This window comes from Maniola jurtina, chromosome 17 (genome assembly GCF_905333055.1).
Source record: "Maniola jurtina chromosome 17, ilManJurt1.1, whole genome shotgun sequence".
NCBI lineage: Eukaryota > Metazoa > Arthropoda > Insecta > Lepidoptera > Nymphalidae > Maniola > Maniola jurtina.
This window is the reverse complement of record NC_060045.1, coordinates 13,625,561-13,644,685: the sequence shown is the minus strand read 5'-3', so window position 1 is coordinate 13,644,685 and position 19,125 is coordinate 13,625,561. Positions and strand designations below refer to the sequence as shown.

The 19,125-nt window shown below is 43.5% G+C and overlaps 2 protein-coding genes across 3 annotated transcripts; both read left to right on the top strand.

Moving 5' to 3' along the window:
- The first annotated feature begins 3,507 nt into the window (after positions 1-3,507).
- Positions 3,508-10,971, top strand: LOC123873829. 2 transcript variants are annotated; one of them, XM_045918896.1, is made up of 4 exons: positions 3,508-3,656; positions 7,758-7,933; positions 8,465-8,623; positions 9,050-10,971. In XM_045918896.1, the coding sequence occupies exons 1-4, from the start codon at positions 3,521-3,523 to the stop codon at positions 9,341-9,343; spliced, it is 765 nt and encodes a 254-aa protein (XP_045774852.1). In that variant the 5' UTR covers positions 3,508-3,520; the 3' UTR covers positions 9,344-10,971. The 2 variants fall into 2 exon arrangements, with proteins under 2 accessions (XP_045774852.1, XP_045774853.1); XM_045918897.1 differs by lacking the exon at positions 3,508-3,656 and adding an exon at positions 4,080-4,223.
- Positions 10,972-13,608: 2,637 nt separating this feature from the next.
- On the top strand, positions 13,609-17,268 carry LOC123873504. The gene is made up of 3 exons (XM_045918358.1): positions 13,609-14,118; positions 15,103-15,262; positions 16,279-17,268. Exons 1-3 carry the CDS (start codon positions 13,893-13,895, stop codon positions 16,730-16,732), a joined length of 840 nt encoding a protein of 279 aa, XP_045774314.1. The 5' UTR covers positions 13,609-13,892; the 3' UTR covers positions 16,733-17,268.
- Positions 17,269-19,125: the final 1,857 nt, after the last annotated feature.

Here is a 19,125-nt window from a genome sequence, read left to right as displayed (position 1 = left end):
CTATTAGAGGTTTCTAATGTGATGTTGTAAGTAAACACATTTTTTGCACTTGCATTACAAACGCTGGCTGGACCCTACGAATAGATGAAAGTAATGTACAACAGTATTGTACACCTTAAAAAGGTCTACAAAAAAGTTCACGATGGTATGTGTCTATCTCTTACCCCCCGTCCACACACCACATGGTGTACCTACTCCACACACTGCCCTCGCACTTAGCACTAGGTCGCTCCTTTGCAACGCGATGGACGTCGAAACTAACTGTGGCAGCGTGCGCGTTATTGCATACTTACCGACAAATTAGGGAGCGATGGGCTTGAAGTGTGAACGAGGAACACACGAGTAACGCGGCCACACCACGTCGCAGCCTCCGTTCCTCGCTCCTTCCCATGCCGCACGGGCATTGTGTGGACGGGGGGTTAGGGATAGCCCATAATAACCATAAATTAATAATAAGTTTACTTTTTGCAAGAAATTATGTAGTATAAGCATTGCACCCGTGCGAAGCCGGGGCGTGTCGCTAGTTAATTTGGTATGCTGTCACTACCATTCGCTTCAACGGTGAAGGAAAACATCGTGAGAAAACGTGCATGTCTGAAAGTTCTCCATAATGCTCTCAAAGGGGTGTTGAAGTTCGCCAATCCGCACTAGGTCAGTGCGGCAGACGAGGACACCGGAGATCCGTACTCAGTAGTGGGCCGGCGATGGCTCGATGATGCTGATGATGAATGATAGGCACTTTGTAATTAATTATTTATTTTAATAACACGAACATTCGCTCTCATGTCGAGCTAATTAGCCACCTCGACCGTGTGGAACACACGCCACTGCCTGCCTCGTACCTCGGACAATGAGAGCTTTGTCTGGCGTGTGCGGAAACTGTTCACCCCTTGCGCTCGTGTCAAGGGCGAGAAGTGCACACGGGGGTGGGCGGCGGGGTGCGGGGTGCAGCGAGGCGCATAGCAACAGCGACGCGCACAAGGGACATTGTTGCCGCGCGCTGCTGCTCGCTGCCGGCACATCTGCCTCAGGGCGGGCGGGGCGATGGCATCGATCGAGAACAGCTGGTCACACGGGATGGCTGCCTAAGCGTGACGCCGGCTTTCCTAACCTACACCACAGACGAGAACTAAAAACAATAATACAACAAATCTATATTTCTTGATTAACCGACTTACTAAAAACACGGTTTTTAGTCTACTTGTATTTATGAAGAAGAAAAACGACAGGCGTGCCCGCGCTCACTGACAGAACGGGATGGACGCTGTTTCCGGGAAAGGTACGAGAGGGATGGAGGTACCGGCTCAGCTGATCTGCTGACGGGCGGGGGGAGGGGGCGGCGGCGCGAGAGGGGGGCTCCATCATGAACTCGGGACTGGAAGTAGCGGGGCTAATGAATATGCATGCAAAGATGCTCGGGTATAATTTTTGACAGCGCGCTCGGCAGCGAGGCGCGAGCTTCATCACGGAGTGCATTTTGCGTTGGGGCGCGTCCCAGAGGCTGACTGCGACAGATTTTAAAGGATGGAATGTCTCTTTGTTACGGTTTCTCGACATTGTTTTCTCCTTGTATAGTATTACAGAAACAGGCGTTATTTTGCGGAAGTCCATGATATATAAGGAACCAAAAGCTTATTTTGCTATAATCCGCCAAACCAAAGAAATCTGTATGGTGCAACATGCAGCACGCGACATGCACCGCCCGCCCTCCCACTGAAAAACATGCAGGAAAAGCCAGCCACCAAGCAAGCCACACGAACCACCATCACTCAGCACCACACAAATCCCAACACCACTCGACGCACGTTTCGCCCCGACACCGGAGCATCCTCAGGAGATGTAGACCTTACAATAATGCCTAATTGCAAAGTCAATTACACTTTCACTTAGACTAATCTAATAAGACTTTGAGTGACTAGTGAGTTTCGGGTAACCCAGCCGTGCGCCGGCGGTGAGTCGATGAAGACGATAATGACGATGACGAGTGGAACGTGATGGAACTCACGTTTGCCTTTTGCAACAGGCTATACCGTGTATCAAGCGTGTATCAATAATTTTCAGCAGGACAGTTATGACAGCAATCTAGAACAACACCTTTTTCGGCACGGAATTGATTGATAACGATGAACCGTTGGATTTAGTTTTGAGGTTGTAAATGGACTAGTGCTTAATTATCAACGAGTCAACAGACCTTATAAATATATTCCATCGCATTTAATCCGATTGCTCTTTTATCATGACACTCAGGTTTAATTGGTAGAAGTGTCAGCCCTAAATATGATGTAGGTGTAACGCGGTGCGTCGCGCGTCGTGGTGTCGGCGACAGACGCGAGAGGAAATGAAACTTCCGGCTCTCCCCGGAAGCTACGAATTTCTTTATTTGGCATTTTTCACTCGCTTGTCGAATAACTAACTTGTACACTTACCCATACGTAGTCACAGGCGTAGCCAGAAATCTTTGAACAGCTGGTTGGACCACAGATATTTTTTTTTAATAAAAGAAGAAAGTGATTGGTCGAAGAGATGATCCGAGAATTTCGTGCTAACTGTAGGATCATGTACGTAGTCATGTTGGTTTTACGTAGCTCACAAGTAATTATACCTATACCTACGTATGTAAACATCACTTTTTGTGAAAAAGACTTGAATTTACACATGTAGAGTAGTTACCTTCGTCATTCTCACGTTTTTTGGTGATAGCTCAAAAACTATTTGTAGCAGTTAGCCCTTTTTATAAATAAAACGGCACGCAACGAGCTGTGAGCTGTGAGCTACGAGCTGTGAGCTGCGAGCTGTGAGCTTTGAGCTACGAGCTGTGAGCTATGAGCTACGAGCTGTGAGCTGTGAGCTACGAGCTGTGAGCTGCGAGCTGTGAGCTTTGAGCTACGAGCTGTGAGCTGTGAGCTGCGAGCTGTGAGCTTTGAGCTACGAGCTGTGAGCTATGAGCTACGAGCTGTGAGCTGCGAGCTGTGAGCTTTGAGCTACGAGCTGCGAGCTATGAGCTACGAGCTGTGAGCTGTGAACTGCGAGCTGTGAGCTACGAGCTGTGAGCTGTGAGCTACGAGCTGTGAGCTGTGCTCCAGATGCCCAATGACCCGCATCGGTCGTCATCACTGACTTGGAGTACAGAACAAACAAATACCATTTATATAATTTATTATATTATTTTCGATTTCGACTAGTTTTCAGAATCGAGTTGCTAAAAAATAGGTCAAGTGCAAAGCGGACTCCTACTGGAAGGGTTCCGTACCATCGTACAAAAACTCTTTTGATTTTTTTGGTTTGCTTTGTCGACATGATTACCTTCTGAATGTGTACCTGCCTAGGGAGGTAAGTATCGTAGTCTCGTCGGCTGATCTACGATACCTATACAAGATGGCGCGAAGTATAAAATGAAACAAAGAATGCGAAGCGGCGGGTCGAGCGCGCCGCTCGGGTGCCCCGGGCGGGTGTCGGCGGGGCAGGCGGGCCCGCGCGGCGCCGCTCGGCTCAGTCCGCGCCCGGAGCCCGCCGCCGCGCCATGGAGATGGAGCAATTCATCGAGAGCGTGCGCCGCTTCCCGTGCCTGTGGAACACCACGGCCATCGAGTACCGCGACCAGGAGCTCAAGGACGCCGCCTGGACCGAGGTCATGAAGGAGACCGACCTGTCCTCGGGTGAGTGCCGACCGCTGCGCGCGCCGCTCCCGCCGCCCCGCGCCCCGCGCCACCCCACCCCACGCGCCGCGCTCGCCGGTAGCGAATACCCACCTAATTAGATTCACTGTCTTTAGCATTGCCGCTTTCTAAACAAACAACAAATACTTACACATCTGCTTACCTAGGTACACTTTCGTAATAGCCAGGTATGTAGGAATCAATTATGTCGTAAATAGAAGTAAATAAGGAATTATGTAGGAGGTACCACACGTGGTACCTACCTAGCATTCATAAATAAATGATCTATAAAACTACAAAATGCATCAGTAAAAGTTCACTCCGGTAGACAATATTACGAGGAATGAAGCAAGCGTTTCTCAAACTTTATTTTTTGCTGCCCACAATATTTTTTAATGCGTTTTTTCGTAAATCGTGATCTATTTATTTTTTTGGTTTTAGACAAACTTGTTGGGTTGAGCTGACAGTTGAGCGGCCTCTGGGCTCAGGGTCGGAATCTTATAACCTTCTACCACCTTCTATCTACTTATCGAAAAGATTGCGAGCTGATGATGATCATCAGTGTATGTATGTACAATTATGTGTATAGGTAACTACCTACATAGGTACTTAGTAGATACATATATGTACCGTAGCAAACAAGATACATATTACATCATTCATATTATACTTATTGCTTTTGAATACCTATGTGGTTTTGATTGTTTTTAATTTGGACTATCAGGTGTAAGTCCTTATGTGTAAGTAGCTATCTTCCCGTGGTAAATATTTGAAGTTTTGCTGTCATTATTGTAAGTGTAGCCTTCAGAATAGGTAGGTCTTTTGTTTTGCTTAAACTAGTAGGTACGCCAATCCTTATTTTTTCGACTTCTAGATCTTGGTTTCGTTGGTAAATGGTATCGTTATTTTATTTTTAAAAATTGATTTGAATTGTCAAAATTGATTTAAAGTTATTATTAATTTATTTATTGAAGGTATTGGTTAAATATAGTCGATATTTCACTCATTCGATGTCACACGATCTGTTGCTAGGAGGCCAACTGCAGTACATTTAGGCAAATAAGGGTAATATTTTGAAGGTTTTTATTTTAGTCTGCCTCTGAGATTCGGAAAGAATCGTTGAATACTTTCGACGTTTACATCGTGATTCGTGAATAATTGCACCCACCAAAAACATTTCATGTAAAAAGGTAGCCAAGACTCACAAGTTCATAATGTTTTCACTGTTAAAAAGTTATGAGATCTCTAATAGAGCCAAGCCCCTAGCTGAGCTTAGATTTGTGCTGGCCATGGGACCTATCCGAAGTCTAAAATAATATAGCTCTTAAATGTTCTTGACTGTATCACATTTATAACAATAAATAACAAATCACTCTACTTACAAGCTCTGATTCTACAAACCCAAATCTTGGTATAAAAAGGACGGCTTGGCCGTTTAATGTTCGTAAAACTATTACATGACAAAACATATTTTAAGGCCTTAAGGAATAGTTTGTTCGACAATTACTAATTTGTATTGTATTTCGTGATGGTCGCAGAAGCTATTCCGGGCTTAAATGTCATTTCAGATAAAAAATCCACGAACTGTAAACGGCCAAGCCGTACTTTTTTTACCAAGATATAGGGTTTGTAGAATCAGAGCTTGTAAGTAGAGTGATTTGTTATTTATTGTTATAAATGTGATACAGTCAAGAACATTTAAGAGCTATATTATTTTAGACTTCGGATAGGTCCCATGGCCAGCACAAATCTAAGCTCAGCTAGGGGCTTGGCTCTATTAGAGATCTCATAACTTTTTAACAGTGAAAACATTATGAACTTGTGAGTCTTGGCTACCTTTTTACATGAAATGTTTTTGGTGGGATTTCATTTCTTTTTGGCAGGTACCCTAGATTTTTTTGGATCTATTTTTTGTAGGTACATCATTTTCATGGCCCACTCTCTATCGTTACCTCTTTTTTTAAAAGCTTTTATTCAACTTGCAATGTACTCGTATGTAAATATGTTTGTTCGGGTGGAATCTTGCAACTCAATTTTGAAGCAGATATACCAAATTTCAGTCTTTTAGGACTTCAGGAAACACAGATACTTGGTACGTTTGATAATTCTGCCACGGACATCTTATCCTGAAAACTTTAGAATTCGAGCAACAGATTTTACAGATATGCATCTCATATACGAGAGGATGAAGGGGGACCCGATTTCTTAATTTATCTGTTGTTCATAATTCTTGAAATTCCTACTTAATGCCAAATTTCAGTCTTCTAGGACTTCAGAAAGTACCCTAGAATTTGTGACTAGAGGTTTTGAATGTCGATAAATCTGAAACTATAAAAGCTAGACAATTGATACGCAGTGCGTTTAATGAATCTGCCAAGGACATCTTATCCTGAAAATATCAGCATTCTAGCGATAGAATTTACAGATTTGCTTCCCCCATACAGAGGCGTAGGGGGATGAAATTTCCAATTTCTTAATTTTCCTGTAGTTTGTATGCAATTTCTAGTCTACATACCAAATTTCAGTCTTCTAGGACTTCGGGAAGTACCCTAGAATTACAGAATAGAAGTTTTGACTGTCAATTAATCTGAAACTATAAAAGCTAGACAATTGATACTCACTGCGTTTAATAAATCTGCCAAGGACATCTTATCCTGAAAATATCAGCATTCTAGCGACAGAATTTCAGATTTGCTTTGCTCATAAGAGGCGTAGAGGGGGGGAAATTCCAATTTCTTAATTTTCCTGTAGTTTGTATACAATTTCTAGTCTACATACCAAATTTCAGTCTTCTAAGACTTTGGGAAGTACCCTAGAACTACAGACTAGAAGTTTTGACTGTCAATAAATCTGAAACTATAAAAGCTAGACAATCGATACTCAATGCGTTTAATAAATCTGCCAAGGACATCTTATTCTGAAAATATCAGCATTCTAGCGACAGAATTTACAGATTTGCTTTTCTCATAAGAGACGTAGAGGGGGGGAAATTCCAATTTCCCAATTTTCCTGTAGTTTGTATACAATTTCTAGTCTACATACCAAATTTCAGTCTTCTAGGACTTCGGGAAGTACCCTAGAATTACAGACTAGAAGTTTTGACTGTCAATAAATCTGAAACTATAAAAGCTAGACAATCGATACTCAATGCGTTTAATAAATCTGCCAAGGACATCTTATCCTGAAAATATCAGCATTCTAGCGACAGAATTTACTGATTTGCTTTTCTCATAAGAGGCGTAGAGGGGGGGAAATTCCAATTTCTCAATTTTCCTGTAGTTTGTATGCAATTTTTAGTCTACATACCAAATTTCAGTCTTCTAGGACTTCGGGAAGTACCATAGAATTACAGACTAGAAGTTTTGACTGTCAATAAATCTGAAACTATAAAAGCTAGACAATTGATACTCAATGCGTTTAATAAGTCTGCCAAGGACATCTTATCCTGAAAATATCAGCATTCTAGCGACAGAATTTACAGATTTGCTTTTCTCATAAAAGGCGTAGAGGGAGGGAAATTCCAATTTCTTAATTTTCCTGTAGTTTGTATGCAATTTCTAGTCTACATACCAAATTTCAGCCTTCTAGGACTTCTGGAAGTACGCTAGAATTACAGACTATGAATTGTGATGATCATCAGTGAGGGACGAAAACGGCGTATTTTAGGTATCAATAAATCTGTAACCATAAAAGCTAAATATTTGATACTTAGTATATTTGGTAGATTTGCTGAGGACACCTTATACTGAAAATTTCAGCTTTCTAGCGTCATCCAGACCGAAGTTATGACGGGTCGAAAATACGGCGAAACACTTCGAGAAAAAGGTACGTAGCGCCCCGGCCGCCGTTTGGCTCGTCTTGGCGGTGGCACTGCCGTGCCCCCTGATATTGCGATAGCAATCGTGCTCTAATTAAATTATTTATTTTGCCCTAAGTTTTGTCGACTAACGTATAGGTACGCATTGAGATTTGTATCCATCGCGTAGATTTTGGGGAAACATTCTAATAATTCACTAAAATGATTAAATACCTACTAGTTGGTTTTCTGAGTGACTGTTTATAGTATCGATGCCGTTTGATGGGATGTTTTGGCACTCGCAGTGAAGGAGGTGAAGCTGAAGTGGAAGAAGCTGCGCGACAGCTACCGCGACGCGCTGAAGCGGCAGAGCGAGCTGCTCGCGCGCGAGCCCGGCGCCGCGCCCGCCAAGAAGGCCTGCCCCTGGAAGTACATGCAGCCCATGCAGTTCCTGCAGCCGCACATGAACGTGCGGAAGAAGGTACACGTAATGCCTTCTCAGGTGTTTCTGTTTGTATGTTTGTTTATCGGCTCATCGGTTCCCAATCGTGAGATCTTGATAAAAGAAATATCGTTGGCTTCATCATAGCCACAGGCTATGACGGTGATGAGTAATGTAATATGGTGTATTTGCATTTGTCCATCCGTCCGTTGTCAGAGTTTTATAACTTCTAATTAAATGCACATAGTAACTTCAAATTCACAAATAATAAAATTTATATCAATGACTCAAAGTCGAATATGCATTTAGTACTTACATTAGGTATATTAGTCAAGTATGAAATAACAATTTTACACTCTTTTATTGCGATAAAGAGAAAGAGCGAGGCTGCGGCCCGACTGATTTTTTTTCGTAAAACTTTACAATTGAATATCAATACATGCCTGGATCCTCAGGTATTACACTAATACTGGCTATGGGAAGGCAGCAGTTCCCTGCGACTCGTGTGATATCATTGTCCTCCTGTGTCTGCGCTCTGCCCATTGTCACTTCAGCTCCGTGCCCCCGCAGGCCGCCAGCCCGCCCGCCCCGCCGGCGCGCGGCGCGGCGCAGCGCAACGGCGACGCGCGCTCGTCCGACGACTCGGAGTCGGAGCCCGAGTCCGAGCCCAAGCGCAAGAGCAGCGAGCGCCTCACCGTCATCGACCGCAAGCTGGACTACCTCTGCAAAGTACGTACTCTTCTTCCGCGACCGACTGGCGGACCCGCCTTGCTTTTACTCGGTTGGAATTTTTTTCATACTTATTATGAAATAGACTAAAATAGTTTTCTTATTATTTAATACTATTCCACAAGTACGCAATTAGCAATACATTATACAAAACTATAAGCCAGGGCTGGGATTGCATTGTCAATAATATTTGGTTGGGATAGATCATCTCACGGTTTCAGAATTTCATCACTGGGGATTTGCGAGAAATGTGGCAAAGAACACTCATGTAACTTACCGATAGGAATCATTTGCATAGCTCAGCCGATCGAACCACCAAATCTATGATCAACTAATTCTACTGGCGGGTTTCACCCAGATTCTTCGTGACACGGTAACAGCCAATGCTAACACGTCGCTCAAGGTGTAAACGAAGTATTTGGACAGGCGCAGAGCAAGCGGCAGTTCACGGAGGCCAGCTACCAGGAGCGCAAGCGCGAGGCGCCGCCGCCGCCGGGCGCCGCGGCCGACGCGCTCGACATCTTCTTCAACAGCATGTGCCAGTCCACCAAGCGCTTCCCCTACCCCACGCAGATCAAGATCAAGAAGACGCTGTTCGGCGCCGTCATCGAGGCGGAGGAGGCGCTGGTGGCGGAGCAGCAGAGCTACGCGAGCCTGTGGGCGCGCGCCGCCTCCTCGACCAGCAGCGAGGCGGAGGCCGACGACGACAAGCCCTCCTGAGCCGCGCCCGCCGCGCCCGCGCTGCCCCCCGCGCTCTACCACTACTACGCCACCTACGCGCACTACGCCGCCACCGCCGCCGCCTCCGCCTCCGCCTCCGCCGACCACTACGCGCCCTGAACCGGACGATTGTGCCCGTGGAATATGTGAGTTGACATGGACAACATTCGTATGGACCAAAGCAAATAACCAATTTGCGAATTATTATGTAAGTAGGTATATAGTTTTTAGAAAATGTGGGATTTGACGCTAAGAAAAAGGACAAAGACAATGCGGAGGTTGATCTATTTCCAGTGAGCAGTATTGTAGGCAGGGATATTGTTAAGTATGTATTTAGATGCAACATTGTTGGTTGTGTAGTGTGTACATTATTATATGTATCGCAATATTAACATAATAAGGTTGCTGGAGGTTCAAATATGTATGACATCCATATAGTAATGATAACGTCGAGTGTTGATTAGCTGTTGATGTACGTGTAATTTGACATAGTCTGGAAAGGAAAAACGAAAGCTTTTAAAATACTGAGCTATATACAATATAGTTAACGATATTATGTTCTTGGTTGTCGACGTTGCTACATGCTACAGAAGGTTCCAATAAAAAACCAGCAGACTGTTGCTGTATTCATTGTTGTACTCGTAATGTCTAAGGTACACCGATCCGTGGTATCGACGTAATAATATAAGAAATTTTGTAGAATTTGTGTGACTCAAAATCCAAGCCAAATGTAGTACCTACCTATTTTGCAATTTGCAAAGTTCATCATCCTTCATTTTGTACTTTTACAATGACAGATAAATATTAGTCTATAGAAAAGTAAATCTTTTATTGCTTAACTTAAAATAAAAAGGAAAGCTGCTCCAGTAAAAAAAGTTGGCAGTGTGATATAAAGATTTATAGGATTATGTAAACAATAAAACGTTGAGTATGAAAATGATGAGGAAGATAGGCATGTTAGTAGCAAAACACTAATTTTATAATTGTGGGACGTAATTATAATTTGTTACTGTTACGTAATAATTGAGACCTTGATTCAGTAAACATTTTTGTGAAAATTGTTGCCTTTAATAATTTGTTTCAAGGTTTAACCAAAACTTTGCTACCATGTTTTTATCATCCTTCAAGCCTGATTACCGCAACCTGACGAATATAACTATAATTTTATGTTCCAGTTCTGGTGTATCGTTTTTTTTTATTTTTTATACTAAAAATAAATAAGCATAGCCGGTAATTTTACCAACAGAAATAAAATCCATTCGCCTCATCCCTACCGGCACCGCTTTTGACTGCGCGTCCTGTTTACGTCATAGCGGCGTAAAATAAAAACGTGCGCCCGCGTCACGCAACATCAGCTGATCGCAGGGCGGCGTGTCAAGGCCGGCACCCCTGTCACCCCCTGTTCCCCCACAGTCCACACACTACACACTACACAGGCCACACATCGAAGCCGTTAGAGCTATAAAGGTTCTTAGAATGTGCAACAGCTGTTTTCTGTCAAAGGAAACATATGTTTTGTATGACTGTGTGTGTAATGCACCTTTCAAAATTCCGGGCTTCATAGAAACCGAGCGACACAGTTTTTAGTTTCCTGTTTTTTGTGCCAGAAAAAGTTTTGCGGAACGTTATTGCCATGTGAATTTCAGAAGCATTTGAATACCTCAGGGTTTGATGGTGTAGTAAACAAAAACTCGCATGGCTTACGCCTGCGTTTTAGATTATATGTCCTGTTGCTCATATGGTGCTCCTTTCGATATTTTTTATTTTTATTTATTTATTTATTTATTTTGACCACTTAAAACTATCATTACAGGCTAACCTAATGCGATAGCTAAGTTAACTTAAATTATTTATATCTAATTATTATTACATACTTTGATATGTATGTAATTCTGTCCTTTATTTGCGCGTGATCGCCCACGAAGTATGTACCCTGGGTCGCGTCCACAGAACAATCAATACTAAGGCGTCCCACAATTTGGGAAACGCTGCTTTTTTATTCGACTGATTAAAAATTTTCGATTACACTGATATTATTAGATAATACTTTTATTTTATTTTTAAATGTAAAAATTAACGATTTTTAAATGAATTGTAATATGTTTTTGCTATAGATTTACTACGTATTATGTATTCTGATATCTGAGCTACAGCTAGGTATGCGTCGGTACATGGCGCCACGTGGGCGGGTGACGCGGGTGAGTCGATGCCGCAGGTGCTGCTATGCTCCAGGGCGGAGGCTGCCCCTCGTACAAGAAATAACACTTTTAAAGTATTTTTTATTTTTCGTGACGGCCATTTAGATATAAGTAGATACCTACATATTATTATTATTCATATTTTGTGAACATTTCAACGCTATACCTATCACGGCAGATACCGTTCGCTGACAGACAGACAAGCGCAATGTTTCGGGTACGTAACCATAAGAATGCTATTGATGTACCTAACCATATAGAGTAACGAAAATGATTAAATCTTTCTCCACGTATTGCCAATATTGCCATAGCCGTTAGATATTGTCTGTGCCGCTGTATTCGCGCGGCGCGGCGTGGCATACCTACCTAATGTGTGCACCCTAACCCTTCACCCTTAGTGTACGAGGGACACGCGCTCGGCGTGGGCTCGCTAATGGCTCAGCAGTTCACTACACAATGGCTATCCACTGTCAAGGGCAAGGTTAGGGAGCTGAGCTTCGCAGTAATGGCTGCAGTAGGGCTCCACTGGGAGGGTTGCAACTTGCAGCTTGCGTTTATTGTAATAAATTGTGTTCGACTGACTTCATAGCTATCTGCTCGCGTGTGTAAGCTCATTGCCAATGTCGTGGTTTGAGCTACTGCTGTTTTGTAAGATAGCAAACAAGATATACTTACCTCGATCAACATTGAAGATTCAATTTATTATTCGTGTTGAAACATTTCGTGCGTGCGTTCTAGCGTTGTAGGGATCGAACTCCCGCGATCTTCTGAATAGAAGGCGGGCGTCATACTCTCGCTCTAGTCGCTGTGCAGCGATGCAAATGCAGGATCCGGAAACTGTCGCGGAGCAGGGCTCGGGGCCGCATGCCGAGAGGGCACGCTGCGCTCTAAAATTATGTCCCAAATTGTAATTCGCCAATCCGGAGGATGAGCTTCGCTCGTAAAAATGACACCGATTTACCATAAAAGGCATCATCCTACAGCCGCCGGGCGGAGCCCCCCCCCCCCCCCCCGCCGCGCCGAGTGCCGACTTCACTCGGCTCCTTTGTGGAAGTGCCAATTTATTGCCGAACTTTGGAATTGTTGTAAAGTTGAGAGCTTTTTAAAAAGAGTCATAAAGCGGGCTTAACGCGGGACTCCACGGAATGTAATAAAATGATACCGCGCGCTGCGACGCGACGGTACACCTATCTTTTCAATTAATCTGGGGAGCGATGATGAATGTCCAATGGCCACGCGCTTAGGACTTAGGTAGAATAGAAAGAAAAGCAAAACGTTTATTTCTGAAACTGTGCCGCACACCACAAGCGACACGATTAGTGAGATGTCTAAGCACAGAGTAATCATGTGGTCTAACAGTTGGTGATCTCGGCGCTTCCTCCACTTGACCACGAAGTCGAGCAGCCACCAGCGCCGGACACAACTGTGTCAAGTTGGCACTACCCGGAAAAAGGTCAACAGTCGGGATAATAAATGCCTTGATAACAGCATACAGCGCGGGACCCTCCGGGTGACGCCACGGACCTATGTTAGTACATAGTAACTTTACATACACAACACTAATTATTGTACTAACAATGTTAATTTAGGACTATATTTGAATGCAGCGATATACCGAGGTACCTATTTACCTACCAAATAACCTGTTATAGGCAAGTACCTAGTTAGTATGTATGTACTTAGTACTTACATACTCCCAATTAATGTGTAACGTGTTTTAATAATGTAACACAGTAGGTATGCAATTGGCGATAGCCTGCATTCTATAAATAAATAAGTATTAAGTACTTAAGTTATTACTTAACTACAATCTAACCGTATCTATGTAGGTAAGTATATCATCAATCATAATAATATTATAGGTAGGTAGGTAGGTAGGTCCTGGAGCAGCAGTATGTGGTGTAACAGGTATATCGATGGTATTGAGTTATTCTTTTATGAAACTTAGCTAAATAGTACCTACCTACCTTATATTCATAGGACTCGTCATAGCTGTTAGCTGTTTATCGCTGCTGCAGGCGATTCCTACAACGTACGTTACCTGCCTATATCGTTTATAGAATCGTTCTTATGAACGCCTTATAAAAACTACTGAAAATAAAGAGCCACGAAAAAACGAGAACGGCGCTCGTCCGAGGCGAATCGATACCCGGCCGCGTGGAATTTGTAAAAGTAGCCCGCGGCCGGACGGAGCGTCTGTGCTCTTGCTCGCTCGCGTGCGTGCGTGACTGCGGGCGGGAGCGAGCGGGACGGGCGCGTTTGCGCGCTCGCTTCCCAGTGCGCGTGTGTGTCTGCCGCCATGCGCGCCGCCGTGTCTGCGCCGCGCGCTCGCGGCGAGGGGACGTGCGGACATGAAGCGCGCCCGCGAGAGCGACGGCAGCGAGGGGGAGGGCAAGGCGGAGGCGAAGGCGGAGGTGGGGCGCATGGTGGACTCGTCGCAGGCGGACGACCGGCGCCTCATCCGCCTGGTGCGCGCGCGGCGCCTGCTGTACGCGCGCAACAACATGCCCGTGGCCAGCTACTACACGCAGGTCAAGAACCTGTGGGACGACGTCGCCATGCACATGGGCTGGAGCGGTAACCACTCACCACCACCTATGCCTTCCTTCCTACTTACGACGCGACGACCGACTTTGCATCTAAAGTACCTACATACAGTTTCGTGTGCACACCTATTTGGTACACGGTACAAGCCGCGATAGCCTAGTGATTAAGACGTCCTCCTCCTCGGAAGATCGGGGTTCGATCCGATCATTTTCTTTAACGGTGAAGGAAAACGCAGTGTCCAACTGCTCGCCTGAGAGTTTATCACAATGTTCTCTAAGGTACCAATGTGAAGTTTGTCAAATTCCAATCGGTTCTTGATCAGCGTGGAGGACTATAGCATTCTACCTACGTCATTGTGAGGGGAGATACGTCTCCTCTCACAATGACGGGTTGATCGTGATGACGACGGTGGGGTACGTGCGCGGCGCGGCGGGGTTACGTAGATCAGATAGCACACGAGATGGTAACGAGTAGTTAGGCGCGATCGCGATATCGTAAGGATAGTATAAACGCACAAGTGTAACGCGATAGAGAGTAGTGTTGTGTAAGGCGGCGCAGACACGGTTTCTAAGTAAGGTCGGGGACACACTTAGAGCTGATTTATTTGCACTTCAGTGCAGCTTATAGTACATGCTTTTTTACATCAAAGTTTAGTTTATTAACACTTACGATAGTCGCAATTTTAGCTTTAGTTTTTTTACAAAATTAATTATCACCACTATAATCTTACAAAATCTAACTGCAATTATTCTGATACCGTTATACTATGCAGATGTTATTGATCCATTTTCGTCCTCCGCGGACAATTTAGTCCATCGTCTATGCAGGCCGTTACTTAATGTAAGTTGAAATCTCAATGTTGAATAAATGAGTTGTGTAAAATGCTGATGACAAAATATAAGGCATAAGAATATGGGCGCAGTATAATATTGTAGTCTTTGAGAATATGCACTTGATTTCATAAGACCGGGAGCAAAGTGTGGGCGCCGTGTGTAACGTGCGGTCTCCCCACAGTGGCGGACGTGCGGCGCAAGTGGTCGCACATCCGCAACTCGTACTCGCGGCACCTGCGCAACGAGATGCACGGCGCGTGCACGACGCGCGGCCGCATGGTGTCGCGCTGGTACCTCGCCGACGAGCTGGAGTTCCTGCGCGAGCACATGGCCACCGACATGTAAGCCGTTACCGTCCACTGCGCAGGTTCAGCATCGGGGGACTCGTAGTCCACGTGGTCACCATGTCAGCATTTACAGTTGCCATCGGACAAAAAGAGCTCCTATCTTGAACCGGCGCAATGGATGATTTATCGATATGTTTAGAGGGACAATAAGGCACGATAACGAAGGCTGCCGAGTTCTGCAGTCTGCACTACCACCCACCTTCCTAGTACGATTATTCGTTAGGTATAGAAGTATAATTTGATAGGTTCCTCAGTCAGTATTTCGTTTCCTACACAACTATGAAAAACTGTACGAGCATAGACTGTCATCCAGGTTTTTTTACTTGAAAACAACTGTTCAACTCACTTCCTGTCCACGGTTGTTTAGTTTAGAGCTCGTTTTACCGGACGCCACGGTAGCACACGTTCGATATACCCAAGTGTTCAACTCAGTAGATCAAACGTCTGTATGGTGTGAGTTGTGAGCGCGAGGCGCAACTCGGACGCGCCCGGTGTGCCCGCAGCCTGCACCCCCACCCCATCGGCCTCGACATCCTTCACGAATGAGGTGAAATGCTCGCGCCGCCGATGTGTATTATCATGCAAAATGTTTTGTGATAATTCAACAACTCTAATCAATTAATTGTTATAGAACAGAATTCCGCATAATATAGTAATATAAATATTAGGTCTTTCAGCTACCTAGTAAGGTAGCTGAAAGACCTACTCGTAATATTTATATTTTTTTTTAAGTGAGTAAAAACTTTTTAGTCCGTTTTAATAAGTGGTATTTTGTAAACTTTCAGTTAAGTAGGCTTAAAACATTTAAATTATGCTTTTTAATTTTGTTATTTATTTATTTCTATTATTCAGGAAATTGATTGCATCGGTATGTACCGAACAAACGTTGTAGTTAGAAATCGATTGCAAACTTTTTTTCGATATATCGATTTATTCAACTAGGAGTAGGTGCGAATATGTAGGCTAGGATTATGATGACGCGATATGAATGGCATTGTGGCGGTCCGCAGGCGGCCGACGTCGTACTCGTCGCTGGCGCCCACCATGGTGGAGATGGACATGACGGAGCCCATGGCGGAGGCGGTGGACGTGAAGCCGTTCCTGCAGAGCCCGTGGTTCGCGCTCAGCGCGCCGCCGTCGCCCGCGCGCGAGCCGCGGCCCTCGCCGCTGCTGGACGACAGCTGCAGCTCCACGGCCTTCGCGCCCGACGAGAACACCTCGTTCTTCCAGTTCTTCCGCGGCATCCACAACGACTTCCTGGAGCTGCCGGCGCGCAAGCAGCGCCTGTTCAAGCGCAAGTGCCTGGGCCTGCTGCACGAGCTGCTGGACGAGGAGGAGCGCGCCGCCGACGGCCCGCAGCACGGCGTGCTCAACCTGTCCAACTCGTGCCACGCCAGCGACGACGAGCGCGACCACAAGCCCAACGTCGACGACTGCTACATCCTTCCCAACACTAATACTTAACTCATTCTTCGTTTTTGTTTATTTATATAAATTCTTTGTAATAATTGGATTAAATGGTTCTACAGAAAGTGTTCTCAAAGTTTGTTCCAACACTTTCCAATTTTGAGAATACTTTCTAGAATCTTAATGAAATTATTTTGATTGAAATGAAAGGAACTTTAAGTAAGATACTCGTAAGTACAATAATTTTATTTAATTACATTATGATGTCTTAGTAAAGTCAAATTCCAACAACTAAGATTCAACAAAAACTATTTTCTAGTAATTAATATTAAGTTGGTACTTATAATATTTTCCCTGTGGGAGGATTACGTCCTTCTGCGTTGTTATAAGAAGTTATTGATGTTGTAACTTGTACCTAGCAGGACAGATACAACTTTACCGAATTCAATCCTACCGTTAGAGACAAGCGCAAGTTCCTAAAATAGGTATAATGTAACTCTACTGTAGAGACTAGAAGGTGAGGAGACAGATATAAGACTAGGTAACTAGAAAATATGTTTAAGAGAAAAGAATTAAATTATTTTTAGAATTTTTTTAACGTTTTATTATTTTAATATTTTTCAGTCAAGTTTATTGACTCGAATTACCCTTTCTGCTCTTGTACTGAGCGTAAAGCTTGTGCTTCGACACTGTAGGGGATTTGAGCTAGAATCTTTCGAACTACTGAGCTACTGAGGCTACAGACTTGGGGCCTGCGCAGACGAGGGGCTTTTATCCGCGATTGACAAAAATCCCCGAAGTGCAGATAAAATGTCCGTCGAGAACTTGCCACGGACTCCTTTCCACGCTACACGGGCTCGCAAAACATTTCTTCTTCCACTCACCTCTTTTATCCGTCAACGCCAGTCAACGCACTCTACTCTCTCTTTAACTAAACTCCACTGACGTTAGTTCTCCGAAGACTTCCCCGTGTGTCTGTACGGTCCGGTCTGTCGAATGTCGATGCTCCGATTTGTACGGAGTAGTTGGGTACTGTTCCTCGTTCGCGTTATTCGACGGAGTTGCAGGCGATCTGTTTCGACGGACATAAAGTACCTACTTCAAGGATTGCCCCTCGTCTATGGAGCCATTAGTTAAGGCCTTTAGTTGTTTTTCGGGTAGGGCATAGAAGTATAAAATTATGCGTTCATGAAGTAGTAGTACGTACGGGTGTAAAAGTATTTCATTGGTGTGTTGCAAATAAAAGATGGATGCTCTTGGATTTGATTTTATTTCCATTCACACGACACAGACAGACATTGTATCAAGACAGCGATAGGTGACAAGTATGTGACAAGTGACAGATGACGTTAGGATATTACACAGACTAATACAATACCGTAACATCTCCCTTTTTTTTTTTTTTTTAACACTAGGTACTAACTGTTAACAATTTTATTATTATGACAAGGACAGATTTTTTATATTTTATAAACACAAGTATATACATAGTACAAGTACAACATTATTTTTTATAACACCACAAGAAAATCACTTATGACTATCCAGGCTGCATGGTTAACCACCTTTGCCTTTCTCGATACATTGACAGACTACTACTAAAATTGACATTTGTTTTTTGAACCTTTACCTTTCCTGAAAAATAATTTAAATACTAACATTTTGTTTACATCTTTAAATGATTGAAATACTAACAAACTTACTAACAAATAACAATTTCATTTTGTTTACATCTTTATAGGTATACTGACTGTGTTGTGTGCTGTGAAAAATGATATTATGTGTGTACTGACTGTTTAATGATAAACTGACGGTTTCTCCTAAACTGTCCTAGTTCACTATTTATTAAATAACTTCTAGGTTCAGGACCTATCTGGATAATAACTCCAGGAACCCATTTTTTGTGTTCAGGTTTGTGTTTAAATAAGATTTTATCACCTACATGTAATGGTTTAAGCATTTTTGTATGTTTATTATAATAAAATTTTGTGTATGACTTTTGTTTTTCATTTAATTTCTTTATTTTATTCATATCACAAAGCTTAGGTAGCAAGTTTTCTTTTCCAGTAGGAACTACTGTACGCAGTTGTCTAGACATACACAGCTCTGCTGGTGAATATTGACTTTGTTTAGGGGTATTTCTGTACAAAAGTAATGCTAAATACATATCAGATTTGTCAGTTTTACACTTAATTAACATATTTTTTATAGTTCCAATAGTCCTTTCAACTAAACCATTTGATCTACTTAAGTATGGACTAGAAGTTATGTGTTCTATGTCCCATTCTTGAGTGAATAACTTAAACTCTTTGCTATTAAACGGGGGGCCATTGTCTGTTATTGCAATCCTGCAAATTCCATGACGGGCCAATATTGACTTTAAATGTGTAATTACTTGGCTAGCTGAATAGCCTGATGTTAACTTGGCAAGTTCTATATACTTTGAATAA

Excerpts from the sequence above, each read along its gene's own strand:
- LOC123873504 (XM_045918358.1), top strand. The coding sequence starts at position 13,893 with ATGAAGCGCGCCCGCGAGAGCGACGGCAGCGAGGGGGAGGGCAAGGCG. Across the intron at positions 14,119-15,102 it reads CATGCACATGGGCTGGAGCG|TGGCGGACGTGCGGCGCAAG; the intron begins GTAACCACTCAC and ends GTCTCCCCACAG. Across the intron at positions 15,263-16,278 it reads GAGCACATGGCCACCGACAT|GCGGCCGACGTCGTACTCGT; the intron begins GTAAGCCGTTAC and ends GGCGGTCCGCAG.
- LOC123873829 (XM_045918896.1), top strand. The coding sequence starts at position 3,521 with ATGGAGATGGAGCAATTCATCGAGAGCGTGCGCCGCTTCCCGTGCCTG. Across the intron at positions 3,657-7,757 it reads GGAGACCGACCTGTCCTCGG|TGAAGGAGGTGAAGCTGAAG; the intron begins GTGAGTGCCGAC and ends TGGCACTCGCAG. Across the intron at positions 8,624-9,049 it reads AGCTGGACTACCTCTGCAAA|GCGCAGAGCAAGCGGCAGTT; the intron begins GTACGTACTCTT and ends GTATTTGGACAG.